The 15,388-nt window shown below is 45.3% G+C and overlaps 1 protein-coding gene across 6 annotated transcripts in view; it reads left to right on the top strand.

Moving 5' to 3' along the window:
- The window catches only part of LOC128873116 (RNA-binding protein Musashi homolog Rbp6), a 760,808-nt gene that overhangs the window by 433,195 nt on the left and 312,225 nt on the right, over nucleotides 1-15,388 (top strand). For all 6 annotated transcript variants that reach the window (XM_054116431.1, XM_054116430.1, XM_054116427.1 and 3 more), the window contains exon 4: nucleotides 14,654-14,738. In XM_054116431.1, the coding sequence (XP_053972406.1) occupies nucleotides 14,654-14,738 (85 nt within the window). The remainder of the gene's footprint in view (nucleotides 1-14,653; nucleotides 14,739-15,388) is intronic.

The raw sequence follows: 15,388 nt of genomic DNA, 5'->3' as shown, positions 1-15,388 counted from the left end.
ACGATTTTAGTTTGATTTTTTGTTTGGACTGCATTTTCAAATTGCCATGATAAATTTCGAAACGTATTGCTATGCAAGATCCAGGACAATGTCGCGCTATAACATTCTCGATAGTGTGCTTACAAGAAAAAAATTTAATAAACCTCTAGCTCGGGTAACAAAAGGCGGAAGCAATCTTATTATGTTTATCGTTTCGTATCAACAGTCGAGACGAAAAATATTCAGGATCGCTTCACGAGAAAATGATCCGACGCAAGAATAAGAAAATAACGGGGAGTCATCGAGCCAAAAGAAATAACATTAGCTTTTCTTTCTTACGTGCGGTTCGTACTATGACAACTTTTTTTTGGACATCGTTATACTGTTATCGCGTTTCCTAAACCGTGGGGCTGGGGTATATGCGCGACCGTTATCCTCGGTTTATGAATACCATCCAGTAACAGAGAGGGGAATGAAAATCTCATTTTTCTCAAATCGACCGCAACTTCTGCACACTCTTATGACACACCAGAGGTTCCTAGATGCGTCCCATTACGAGTGTTTGCTTCTTGCAAGGACGCTTCGACTATGGCCTTCGCGATTCTTATATCGTTCTGTGTTGTGCCAATTCTTTTGAGATAAATATTTTTCATTGCATTCGAATCAATAGCGAATACATGGGTTCTTGTAATATAAATTGTAGGTCATGAAAATTTTTCCAACAATTTTGTTCTTACAATTTGAAAATCATTGTTAAATAACTGGAATCACGTCACGCCGCCACTTCGTTTCGATCATGTTAAAGCATTCGACGTTTGGAAATTTGTATCTATCAAAAAATATTTACACGCTTTGTTCCCGATAACAATCGAACGAATTGCCAATAAAAAGCTGTAAAAGCTTCGAATGGAACAATGAACTCTTCAACGATATACAAAGGCAAATAATGTTAAAAAATCGACAGTCTGATACACGCTTTCCGACACAGAGCCGCCTCCCCTAGTCTGTAAACGGATAAAATTAATCCACTGAAATCAACCGAAAAACGCTTCATATAGCAGGTACGATCGTTACATCGCACAAAGCGCGTAAAAAAGACAGCAAAAACTGTTCACTGGCCTTCTGATTTTATTTCGAATATAGCCCGCGGTCCTCGTGTCTGGTGCAACACGTTGCAAGCGTACGCGCATGGCTAAGGGACTGTATAGAGATGACCGCAATTCTTATGCATGTATTCTACATGTCAAAAAAAAAAAAATGTTGAGCATTGAATATTTACGTGAAATATTTTGAAATTATTCCACACCAAATATTTCTTTTAATATCGCGAATCACTTGTTTCGTACGTTTAATAAGATGCTCGAAATAGTTGCCGCCATTCGTCGTCTTTCGAACGAAGAAACTGTCAGAGCAGCGGTCGGAGGGGGTTGACGTCTCAGAATGCGGGAAGGAGTCGTCCCGTGTCCCAAGTATGCGCTAATGCAGCTCGTAGCTCTCGCGGGAGTTTGCTACTGTTCCGCCATCCCCCGTTTCCGGTGACAGAATGCGCGGTCCTTATCCGAATCTATGCGAGCATTTATGCACCGTGCGGCCCCCGTAACCCCCCTCCGTGAACGGACGTGGAGCACTTGCGCGTTCGAGAATCTGAAAATTGCATTCCTGGCATCCGGTTGGCGAAGCCCCCCGTAAGTGCTGGGGAACAGTGGCCGCTCGCGTTTAGGGCCGGCCTCGGGAATTAGGTTGCCGTCGTTTACGGGCACAGGGGTGAGGGGGCTTCGTGCCGATGCTTCGTTTCCGAATCGTTCCTGCGACCGGAAACTGGAACGAATTTACCCGCCGGCTAGAGGGGCCGCCTAAACGTTTCGTAAATTAAGACGGCGAATTGAACGACGTGCGGCACCGTTTGGAAAGTCGTCGCTTTTTGAATCGCTTTAACTCGCCGGCTGAATTAACCAAGTATCGAAAAAAGGTGATCAAATATTGTGGGAACGATAGTCGAGGTTTGTTGACGACGAAATTGGTCGAGCAGTCCTAACAGAAATTGCCATTATGGAATAAACGCTTTATTTGCCGCGCTTTAATTTCGAAAAATATAAAACTCGTTTAATTCATGAAATTCAATTGCATTTGGTTGTATCGTTTCGTTCAACTATATCTTCAACGTAAATAGTGGTCGACGAGTATATGTAGAAAGTTTGTCCCCGAATCCGCATTGACTTCGAAAGCAAACTCCACGCGTTTGACAAATATCTAAATACATGTTCGTCGGCACATGTAGAACCAGCTCTTGCTGGTGGACTCGTTAGGAGAGCTGGCTCAGCGAACCTTGCCATTGACGTAAATAATTTTAACTAACTCTGGCTTCAGAGAACTAAAGTCAAATCTTCAGCAGGCACGAGACATCTCATCGACAGACTACCTATTGACGAATGTATCGAAAAGGAAAGGTTTCTTTCAGACTTCTAAATTTACTCTGATACTCAAGATACCTGTGTGCCTACAAATAGAATTATTTGCTAAATAATTGGCTCCTTAAGCTATGCGAGGGATAACAGCTAAAGACGTGGTGGAGCTCCTGTTATTCCAGAAACAGCGCACACGATTTTGCAAAAAGAAGCACGCGCGGTTCCTTCTCAGAGGGGATTCGAGTGATCAAGGAAGGAAGACGAGACACCGTAGCGGAAGTGTCACGGTATCGGCGAGGGTCGCGGGGGTGGGTGGGGCGACAGAATGCAAAGTCGGATTGCAAAATGGCAACCCGCAGCAACGCAGAATTATTGTATGTACAAGAGATTTACCGCCTCTGGCCCTTTTGCTCAGCCAAAGGGCGGCCGAGGTCGCTATGGCAACAGACAGGCGGAAGCCAGAAGCCTACCCTTCCATTTCCCCGGATGCAAGCACCCGACGTCTCGCTCTCTTGCGTCAAGTGATTCTCTTGCACCTCTTCTCCCTCCCCTCCCGGTACCCTCGTTTTTTTGTTCTCCTTTCGCTCTGCGTATCTCTTCCGCTTCTCGTCTTCTCTTCGGGCCTCTTCTCCGGTCTCAAACGCCACTGTCGCCACGGATCTTCGAGTTCCACCTCGGCCGTACGATCCAAGCTCCATTATCAATTCCTTTTGCCAAAGGGATGGGAGAGTTTCGGACGAGGCAAAGAAAATTGTCGACGATCCATGCCTTGGGAGGCGTTGGTCCGTACAGAATCTGTATCGAATTGTAGAACAGGGAAAAATGAACATTCGAATAACATTTGAACGCTGAAACGTTTCAAGTACTACATTCCCTAAACAATTCCAGACCCATTTCAATGACGATCCGACGGACCTGCAGACACGAAATTCTCTTTATCACAGAAACACGAGGTCTTGTTACCCGATAAATAGCAAAATTGGACGAATTCTCCGTCGAAAAATGGTCACGTCCGAGCCCTGCGAGAATCAGGGACGAAACACAAAGCACGTCGCGAAACGTCCTCGTCGTCTGATCGAGGAACAAGACGGAACACCGTATGACACCGAGGCACGTTCCTCGCGGGAAGAGCCGGAGATCAAAGTAGTGGGATTGGGAGGGTGGCTGGATTCGAAGCGGGGGCGGCATCGGAAGAGTGGCTACTTCGTGTCTGCTCGAGACTTGAGAGGGCGTCGTAGCCAGGGGAGTCACGGCGAGGGAAAAAGAAACGCACGGGGCGAGGATAGAACGAACGATCCGTCCACTCGACCGTACTCCTGGGAACGTTCTCAATCCTTCGCCTCCACTCGAGCTTTCGCGTACGAGGATCAAATTGCGATCCTTTCGCGACACGGAAGTAAAAACGATACCAACGTTGCCACCCGTCAGTGTTTCGTAATTTCCCTCGACCTCCCGACGGGACGGCCTGCGCTCCGTTCCATCGACGAGGCCAGGCGCTGTAAGCTGTTTACCGGCGACGTACCAGTCTTTTACAATAATCACTCACAGAGACTCGCCGCGAATATTCAGGAGCGCATCAACAGGTGGTCATCCACCACTTTTTTTCTCATGCCCCCGTTTCCGCCCCGTCTGACGGTATTCTCGGTATTCGGCTAGATTCTGGGAATCTTACAACCTCTACAACCGCATGTTCCGCAAGCTGTCGAGGAATTTCGGCGTTGTTTTACTCATGGCCGCGTATGATCTGCGGTGTTTTAGGTTTAGAAACGAACTTACGGGGTTGTGATCGAGCATGTGGAAGTGTAGCTTTCGTGTACCTGTTCAGTATGAGTGTGAGATCTATTTTTGAGTGATTTTTGTTGAATATGTAGTAGGACCTTGATTACTGCGTGCAATTTTTGTTCCACGTACGAGAGGGTCTCGGTTAATTTATTATATAAGGACTTTTATTCTCAGGTGTTTCAGGGGATAAACCCTTCCTGGCAGAGGCACACGCGGAACGTTTGATCCCAGTTTGCGCTGTCGCCGTTATATATCGCGACGTGAAAAAATATTGAAGCGAGGATACGAGAAAGCGCCGAGTCAGAATTACGCGGCTATCGAGTTATTTCAGCGACGAGATAAGCGTTATCCGAGCCGACCGTCCCCCGCAGCTATGAATATTAACGAATTCCGGCGTGCTGGGACGGACAAGACTTGAAAGGGATCGACTGGACTCCGTTTGTGTGCGTGACAATCCGGGAATGAAATTAATTTGCCACTCTCGCCGCGTATTACTGTAATGCTTTGTCCCCGGGATAAATTATTTGCTCTATCCCGTTGAATGGAAAAATATGCGCGCGCGGCGAAGTCATTTTTATAAAATTCCTGGGTCATCGGTCGATCTTTCGTTCGGTTCCTGGCAACGACGACGAGAATAACGAACGGCATTGGGGCTGACTAAATCTGATAATTGGAAAGTGTTTTCGTACGCTACCAGACAAATAATATTTTTCATCGAGACATTAGCAACGGAGGAATGGAAATAGGTATTCAGTTTTAGCGTTACTGGAACGGAACTGACGCTCGTAAAACTCGAATGCTTGGGAATGATTTTTACATACAATTTTTCTTAAAATTCTTTAAATGATTTCATTTGACATTCTCATTTGTAAACAATAAAATAAGAAGCAATGAAAATGTACTAGTACCTTTAAAGAAAAATATCCTAAAGGTGTCCAATAACTGGTGCTTTTACCCGACAACATTTTACGCTCGCCAGTCACGCAATATTAAACTATCCCGTGACCTTTAGCCAATGGTAACACCTCCGACAGTCATTTCTTCAACTACCAAGCGTCCTTCTCGCGGGGCGTTATATTTGATAATCTCGTTTTTCTCCGTAACGTTCCGGGCGAGTTTTTCGTAAATCATATTTGAGATTCCCCAGCTCAAGAAGTTTGTCGGCAAATCAGATAGAGTGGACTGGGTTTCTCCTCGTAGCAGCTCGTTCTGCACTCTGTGTCGGACAGCGGACAATTATTCCGCCGCTAATTGAGTTACGTCGCGGCCTAAATGCCCGATGAATATTCATATCCCTGCCCGTTCTATCCCGCGTACCACGCCCGGCGGCGCCTGCAGCGAGAAAAAGTTGTCGCGAGTTAAAAATGTAATAAAATTAAAAAATTACGTCCTCTCATCATTCCAAGCGAATGCTACGAATTTTCGTTTCCGTTTCTTCCCGTCCCTTTCCGCGCGCTCGTAACTTTATTTCCGCCCTCGTTCGCGAAGTACCGTTGGAGAAAAAAACGAAACAAATTTTTCCAACGATATCTCTTGAACCCTTTCGCAGGTTCTTTAATCAATCACGACGTACGAAATACTCTGGAATATGGATAAACGCAATACAGCGAATGTGCCAGGGACGACGGAGCGCTCCGGGTTTGCTCGAGGCAAATGTTCCTCGTTTTTCCTTCTGATGCGATGAACAAGTATGAGATGAAAAAGTTGTTTTGTTTGGGGAAGTAATTTTTCCATTCTGGATCCAGTTTTTCCGATAGTAACCATTTTTTAAATTGTACGACGGGTCTTTTCCTTAATGTTTTTGTTTGCGACCTGTTTTTACCGATCGAAATATGAGGAATGTTTCAACTACCGCGAGTCTTTTCACTTTTGTAATTTTCTTCTCACTGACCCGTTACGTCAAAGTGCAATTTCACTCTGCCCATATAAATGTATACGCGCACGTGCTGCCGTAAGATTAAACGCATCCTTTCAAAACTAATTAAGTTTATAGACACTTTAATTATAAGGCTGGAGGCCATTTTAAGCTAAATTCTGCAGGATCGTGTGCATAAAATCCTCTGCATTAAGCCCTCTACCAAGAGATTTTACCGGAGCGTTTAAGATCGTTTAAAAATTCTACAACGTTGGCTACAGTCGTAACAAGATATTTACCGTTTCTATTTAACATTTCCATTTGTAGCCATCCTTGATCCTGTCAGATGGGGTAAACTACCTGTATATTAAAGGAGACAAAGTATAAGATATTCTAACAAATAGTTACACGAAATATCATGTGAACTAAATTTTATTTGTATACTTGATACACTTATTTTACTCTCAGTTTTATTCTCTGCATTTGGAAATATCTAAATGTTGCCCAATTGCAATACACGATGCAAAGCTTGAACATTAACACGATAAATGGCTTATTACTGCCGCAGTCGACTACGATTATCCGTCGTCGTTAAGAAATTCCATCCCATTTAGAATTCTTCTCGCCCCAGACACAATAAAACCGCGACGACTCGCCTCAATTTAGTCTTAACTGATTCTCGCGAGTTTAATTGCCCCGCGAAATCGCGTGCGAATCGCAAATACTCGCGAAGCAGGGAGGGTAGGCGGGGGATAGTCCAATTATGCATGCAGACCATAATTTTGTCGTTAGAGAGCGTCGTGGCCCGCGCCTCCTGGTTCGAGGCGTCGTTATCGCGTCACGGGAATCGGGGGTTGGAACCGGATCAGCCAGATTTTCTTCTCGTTTTTCCACGGGCCCCAGGTTCTGACCGTTCCTTTTTCCACCGCGACGCGATTCAGCCGCCTGCACGTGACGGACGAGGTGACTTAGAGAGATTGCGATTTGCATAATGCAATTCAACGGGATCCCGTTTCAAGGAAAAGTCAAGAAGAACAGGGCAATTACAATGAAACTCCATGGGACGCGGTGGCTTTCACGGCCTTGCTACCGACCACCTAGACGATGTCGACTTTATAAATATTCAGCCGGTCGTTAAGGCGAGCAAGACAGAGAGGGTTAAGGCGACGGGGACGGGAACGAGGGAAACAGAAAGGGTGGAAAAGTGGAAAGGGTGTATAAAAGTCTTGCAGCCACGGCGCGGAGTCGAGCGTTATTACGCGCTCTCGCGGTTTCTTGTAATTCGATTCAAAATGCCGGCTCTGATAATGGAGACTGTATTGCCTCCAGCGTGCCCGACTCTTTTCTTTACTTTCTCGTCGCGCTTTGCCCGTCTACCAACGCCAGTTGTATCGACGCATTGGACGACGTCGAATCGCCGATAGGGAAGTCTTCGTTGCCACTTTTAGTTCGTTCCTTGGTCCATGACTGTTGTTCGCAATTTCAAAACACGGTTTATGGGTATACACTACAGAAACAGGTGTTGGGAACTTTTAAGGTGAGGCTGAGCAATGTAGAGATTTCGAAGTCTATATATTGGAATTTGTGTTGGAAATATTGGACAATTTTTGGATTCTCGAAATCCTGTCAAGTCTAATTAAATTGGAATTCTCGCTCGCGATCACTCTGGCGCTCTTAAACACATCCTCAAGTTTCATCGACACCTGTAATCTCAGCATTCCCTAAATGTCCCATCGGAATTCCATCGACCAGCCGGGGGTTAATCCGAAAGAAAACGTTTCGAGGAACCACTAGTCATCGAAATAAGGAGTCCACGGGGGCGACGAAATCCGACACGAGTGGATCGCAAAGTGGCACTGGGAAAGATGACGAGGGATAGAGCGAGAGGATCGAAGGACTCGTTGCTACGGGTTTTGCCAAGCAGGGTGATTGTCTTCGCCTCGGAGAGAGAAAAGCGGATTAAGGCGGTTGGTTAAAGAGCAGTTACCATATAGTTGAGCAACGAAGCAACGTGCCGCGGAGGGGCGAGGGTTGCGCGGGGGTTGGAAGGTGCAAAAGGAGATGGTTTCTTGAATCGTGGTGGTAGAAGCTACGCAGAGTTACTCGGTCCACCCCTCCCCTCTCAGTCCCGTCGCTACGTCCATAACTAGCTTCAGTTCCAAGGCAAGGAAGGCAGCTCTCTTCGAGTAGGTATATGGCTGCCGCCGTCGTTGCTGCTACCACCGCCACGGTTACTGCAATAGCAGAAACTGTCGAGTTAAGTAACTGCCGGTACTTACAGTAACTTCGCGCGCAATGAGACCGCCTACATAAATACACCTAATACACTTGCCTCCTTTCTCTACTCCCACGTACCTATCCAGTCGTGTTCGCTCGCAACATGCAGGATATACCCTATCCCCTTCGTTGCGGTAAATTCCCCTCGGTGGTGGGGCTCCGTCGCGGCCTTCTGCCGCGATACGACGGTACATGGCTTCTGTCCCGTGCTTACATTCTAAGTTTCATCCTTTGCTTCCCCGCCTTTTTTCCCTTTTCTTTTCAATTCCTACGCTCGCGGCGGTTATGCGTCGCGCGTAACCATAGTCGCCTTAATTGTCGGACCTCGGTCTCGTGGTAAATGGCTTCGTGGGAAGCACGAACGGAGTTCTGGATAGACAGTGCGTTACGAGTATGGCGATGCTAGGTTAGGACATTTATTGACAGAGATACGGTCACGATTCATTAGAGATTTGAAAATTTCATTCTCGTAACTGCCTCGAGAAAAAGTAAAGATTCTAAGAAATTGAATGCTAACAACGTTTACCTCAATATGCGTAACTTCGAATATTCGCAATGTCAGTCGGAGTTACGAGCGGAATGAAAATAAAATTGAGTGTAAAACGGAGACGAAAGTCAACTTTTCGTTTTAATAACGTCTCCGCGAAACTCAATGACGAGTACTTGGAGATTAAAAAGTGTCTACGAAACCGTCCCACGAGCTCAGTGAGAGGGCGACTCTTTCAATTCACATTTAGCGAACTTAAAGTAAAATTCCTTTTCTTAGCCTATAATTTTTCCTGTCGCTTCGAAGCTCGTTATCTCTGACAAAGGCTCCATTCGACTAAAGGCGATACAAAAATCTCATCATCTCAGCGTAAAGATTACTCCGCAGATTTATTATGACGTTATCCTTCCATCGTGCCGGGCTATACTTATCGTTCGTAATTTTTTCGCGGTGGAGCGCGAAGGGGGCCGTCCGCCTAGTTCAAACTGATTGAGTTAAAACTCTATCGATCACGGTGCCACGTGTCGTCCCGAGTCGCGCCAAAGTGATTTTCCAAGTCGATTCTGAAAGATTTCATTAACGGGAAAACGAATCTTCCTTCCGCCCCCCCCCCCCCCCCACCCTTAATCAATACAAAATACATTGCTAACGATCGCGTGGATCTACTATCGTTGACAAGATTTTCCCATAAAGCCTGTAATAAAAGGATTAGCCCGCGGATAATCCACAAATCCTTTACAGATTATCTGCATTAAGCCTCGGGGTAACTTCTCCGCGCTTCCGTCGTTGCCGAATCGAGAAGAGTGCTGGCTTGTGTAACTCCATCGTTCACGATCGTCTGTTCCATTTCTACGTATTACTCTTTCTTCGAAATCTTTAAATCGAAATCAGTGCGTGGTAATTTCACTTGCTTGTATATTCAGTAAAATTTGCTTAGTGAATATTACCGTGAGGGACGAATCATTATGACCAAGAACTTTTCATTGAATTTAACGCTCGGTCAAACAGTGAATGGATATGGCTGTTTCGATTTCACGAATACTGTCCCTATACAGGGCTCTTTTCCGCGCGGCAGAGAGGGTGCGACAAACAAATGCACCGCGTCAGCCCGTCGTGACACTCTTCTGGGTTGGCTACGGCGCAAGGGGAAGTAAACCAGCTGAGGGTGGTTAAGGCGGAGAGGACGGTAGCCAGAGGAGGATGAAAAGTAGAGGATCGTAGAAGCCGTGCTCAAGTAGACAAGGGACACGTCAGCCGCCATCCTTCTACTCAGCCTTTTATAGATTATTCACGTACAATGGTCGAGTGACAAGTGGCGAGCCACGCTCGCTACGATGGATCCGCTTCCCTCCTTTATCCCACGAACCGAGGGAAATCTCGATTTTTTGCTGCGTGCGGAAGAACGCGGACCGAAGTGACACGCCGAGGAAAGATAACGAAACGATCAGTTTCGAGAAGTATTCCTCGGTGACACTCCTTCGGGGTGCTAGATTGAGTTAACCGTCGACTGCTGTTTGGGGGTGGCTCCTGAACGACTGGACTGAAATTGATCATGGTCTGGGAAGAAGGTCGCGAACGGAGTTGAAACTCCCGATGGAAGTCCTTCGTTCCCTATACGTGATAGAAGCTTAAAGAACTAAGTACAATAGTATTCATTTAAAGAATATTGTCCTGCATTGCAACAGACATTGTATGAAATACTTGGAAGATTTTCTACGTTAGATTACATCAAAAACTATGGTTCCTCAAATTTAGCGTTATAGATTCCAAGAATTTTATGCTATTATCGAAAAAGGCTTAAAAAGGCATGAACAGAGTCCTTTAGAAGTTTGCTCAACGTTGGACATCATCAGAGCAACAATCTCGCGTCGGTTGTATATTGTCACTTTAGAATTCAACGAGTAACAGATGCGGCGCATATCGAATTACGGGATCGATGAATGTTTCGTGCGATATCGCGAGTTCTGTATGCGCGATTCCGTTCCCGTGAATCGTCGTAAACACGAAGTCGTAAAACGCATGAGAACGCTCGGCCAGTAGTTGGACGAACGCATGTAAATGCGCCCAGCGGATAGCGGTTGGAACAGTGTATTTTTTTTTACCCTGGTATTCGGTATCGCGCTGTTTGGTGTTTTAATGTTGATTGGACTACTGCCGATTCAGCAGACGTTCGTTTGCCACGATTGTTGTTTCAACGTCGAGCCGGGCCGAGGGAGAGTTTTCAAAATTCTGTTCGCACGTACATACGTGCGAAAGCAACGTAACCATACGCTGGGTAAATCGCCAACGTAGATGGATTTATTCCCTTCAGAATAATAAAACGCTCCACCATGATTCTTTGAGCTGTCCGTAAGTAAAGAGCAGTATCTCGTTTATTAAATCTCCCGTTCATGAATTTTTTCCTTTTTTGAATAGAAAGAGCATTTTTAACGTATATTATCAGTTGGAGTTTTATAGATATATGTTGCAACATCTATGGGAGTGTTGATAACAGTGGATTCGTTACGAATATCCTCGTTACGAAGAAATAATGTAATGAACGTACAATTACGTTAAATCGTGGCGTTTCAATTACTAGGAAACTAGAGACAATTTTGATAATGACACTGAACGCTCATTTCGAGCAGGCTGCGCTTTAAAAATCCTATTTTATGAGCAGGAATGGAGCCTTATTGCAATCAGTCGTTCATTCAACATTGCAGAAAGAATTTCACGGGTTTTGTAGAGTTCTCGTGAATGTGTCATATTAATCATTTCGCCCAACAGCACGCGGCAATGCACTGTACAGATGAAAATTACCAACTTCGACTTCATTTTCTATTTTATTCGTAATATTTCTAAGAAGTATCTTATTCCTACATTGACATTTTCATTGTCTGTATATACGATTTTAACGCATTAGTTAGTTTGACTTGAAAGTTCAAATATTCAGGCGAACGATTTAACAAGCACTTTTCCATTTCGCGCTGAGCTTTAAATAATCCCTGGGTTTCGTACTAATGGATTTCGTTGTTTTACAGTAAAAGTAAGTTGTACAATACGAGAACTAAAATTACTTCTCTGCCAGCCATGCTTAATCTTTGCCGAACAATGCTTTTCATTTTCACAGAAACCTGACCTCATACTTTTCGCCAGGAGTCTATATCACGTTGTGGCTAAAAAATGCAACTGTTGCGATATTGAATCAACCGTTGATTACATTTCATTTCCCGCGTCCGTTGTTTGAAGTTTTGTGTTGTTCTGCGAAAATTTGATTTTCATCAAAGCTGTACAAGAAAATCCAATTTTTATAAACGTAGTTCTCAGTTGGGAGAGTGGTAGCCGCGTATAATTATGTTGTCGGTTAATATTTTGTAATTTTTGTAGAGACAGTAGCGTTTTTAAAAATTGTATTTTTATATTTTTTATAGGATTTCAAACAATTGCTTGCACTGGAACCGATGGTTCATTTAATTTTCTACCAATACGTAAGCCTCGGCATTAGTTTCCAACATTTAGAATGTTATGCCAAATCTGACATAACGCATAGGTCGTCGTTGACGTGACGCAGACCATGCAGTTCGTAATCGTAATCACTCTCACTTTATTATGGCTAACAGATTTATTGCTCGATATGGGACAGGTATATGGGCGCGTATTGTTATTATAAGGAGGGGATCTATGGAAGCTATGAAGCTGTCATGTAGCAGCTGAATAGTAGAGATATATGCGTGTGCGGTACGAGTCTAAGTAAACGCTTGAATATATAAGCCAGTTCGGCTGCAGTGTAGACACACGGAAATTTTGATGAAGCAACGCTTAAACAATCTCTTTGGCGAGTCAACAGATGTTGACGATAAATTTGCATTTAAAATGTTGACCTTTCCAGATGGGAAACAACATTCATTCCGAGTAAAAATAATGTATCATAATAATTTGTTTACTTAACCCAGGTGGAAAGCTACCGTTAATTTCGGACACTCGCGCCTGACTGACTCAATCGTCGCTCTCTTCAAACCCAACCGTGATTTTTGAGCGCCGATGACCAAAACGAATCGCTGTAAACGTCAATGATAAAATCAGCATCAAACGCGCGGAGAGTCACCTCTGTCGAACGATTCATTAAAATAAGGATTACCGGGCCACTTTGGGTACCGGATACATAAAGTTAATCGCCCTTGGAACGGTTGCGTAAATCAAGCTCTATCGGTGGAGCGCTTAAGCGTGACATTCGATTGCGCAAACAAGCCGAAGGACCTGCCAATTTCGTGGATCCACAATATTGTATCGCGAGCCTCGTAAATTCCCCAAACGAGGTACAAAAATGGTCGAAGTTCACGCGACACCAGCTTGACGGGGGCAACGTTTCCCGCTCGTATTCCGGTCGTCGTTCGACCCCAGTCGAATATCTCGTATATCGCGTGTTCGAGGCAGCCAATGGAACCGTGTCGTGTCGGTTCGATCGGCGCTCGACGCACAGGAGGCCACCATCGCGCTACGTTCCAGGCGGAGCAAGGACAAGAAAATAAAGGCGGTGGTTCGGCTCGAGGCCCATCAAAAATTCAATCCATACGAGCGTATTTGTTGTTTTACCGACTGGCGAACTACGCGAAACGGTTCCTTGGAATTTTCCATACAACGGGACAGGGGCGTTGTATGCCATTTTCCATACAGGGGAAAATTCGAGGGACGATGGTGGACAGAGGAAGGGTGATCAACATGCTAAGTAGATTCAAAATTCTAACGATATTTAGTAAATAATCAACGACCAAAAGTAGAAGCTTTCGCGCGAGCATTCTATATAGCTCACCATTTATCACCCCGAAAGCCTCGTAGGTTGAACATTTACTCCGTTGCAACACACGCATATCGGTGCAACACATCGCGCCTTGGACTATCTCTTCGGATATTAATTCGTCGCAAGAGCAGCGACGTATCGCGCGAGAGATGATCGCAGCATCCGATCGCGATTCCATGGCGCAACACCGAGAGGCGGAGAGGTACATCGGAGAAATTGCCGCCTGGTTTGGTTCCTGAAGCATGTGTGCCCCATAAATAACATGTAAATATTTTCAATAACTGCCGAGGCGGCCCCAGCATGAAAAATGCAAACCGCTTTGCGTCCGGTCCTCGCCGCGCCACCACGGTATCGCGCCGTGTGCACCCTGCACGGCTCCTCCAACCCCCAGCGAGCCACTCCAGATCGGCGGCCACCCCCTCTTCAACCCCCCTCGCTGCTCCTCGCCAAACTATCTTTTAATATATCTGTATGTACACGGTGTCCCGCGCGAAATTTATGGTACCGGACGCAGGCCGATATTTGTTTCACTCGAGCGGCGACTTCGCCCCTCGGCTCGCCCTCTTACCCACCCTCTGAACGGTTTATATGTTCTCCGCGCGTGTTTGCAGCCAGCCAGCTCGGAAAAAGAGCTACTACACGGGACGATATAATTCCGCGAATACGGAATCGTGACTCTGCCGCGACGTTCCATCGGATGGGACTCTTGACCCCTGATAACAGCTTCTAATTTCGAACCTTTTGTTTGAAGCACAAGTGCATAGGTATCAATGTTAATTATATTTTTAAAATCCATCGCAAGTCAGTTAGTTGAGAAGATGTGGAAAGAAACGAAATCATATTCATATATGAGCTTCTCAATGACGAGCTTCTGAAATTTCGTTTCGTATCCTGTATGCATCTTTATCAAATGTTTATCCGTTATCTGATAGTACATCCATTGAATTACAAATTCACCGAGTATCGTTGAAAGCTTTTGGTGGTAATTTAATACCGCCTTGTAACGCTCTGCCATCAAAAGCATGTAAAATTGAACCGTATTCTTATTATTCATGGCATTGAAGTTAACGAGTAATTATTGCGTGTTGCAGGGGCTTTGGATTCATCACGTTCGCAGATCCCGCGAGTGTAGATAAAGTGCTGGCACAGGTTAATCACGAGTTAGACGGCAAGAAAGTAAGTACTCAACGTTACGTTACATTATTCCGTCGCCGTGCTCTGTGTTTTAAATCGCATTACCATGTGTTTCACCCATTCCGTTTCAGAATATTCAGTACCATTCGCTATTGATTAATTCGTAATCAGAAGAATAGGTGGGATGAATTTATGGGACGACCTAATATAATCGACCTTATTCATGATGTAAAATTGTTACACAGACCGCCGATTCGTCATCTAAACGAGGAATCACTCGCGGTTAGACTACTTTTTTTTTACACAGCAAAGCGAAAATGCGCCGAGATACTTATCGAAAGGCGGCGAGGTTGTTAGGCTACGGAAAGCCGGGCACGTCTTCTTGGCTGTGTTCTATTACGCACTAATTAGGGGATCGTTAGCTCGCCGTGCCTAATGACCACTTAAGGTCACCGATATCCGTTCGGGAGCCCGTGAGACGCGTGGTGAAACAGTGACAGGCAGAAAAAGGGGTAATGGGAGACAGCACGGGAGCCAGGGAAGCGAGAAACGGTGCCCTGCGATAGGTCGAACGAAGACGGAAGCGACGAGGTATCGATTGCTGCCCAGCTCGAAGGTAGCACGCTGTGAGGAAAAATCGGTTCGCAATCAAATGTGTGTCGCGGGAGCAATTAACTTTCGCGGAGTTGTTG

This window comes from Hylaeus volcanicus, chromosome 3 (assembly GCF_026283585.1).
Source record: "Hylaeus volcanicus isolate JK05 chromosome 3, UHH_iyHylVolc1.0_haploid, whole genome shotgun sequence".
NCBI lineage: Eukaryota > Metazoa > Arthropoda > Insecta > Hymenoptera > Colletidae > Hylaeus > Hylaeus volcanicus.
This window is presented reverse-complemented; position numbering and strand designations above follow the sequence as displayed.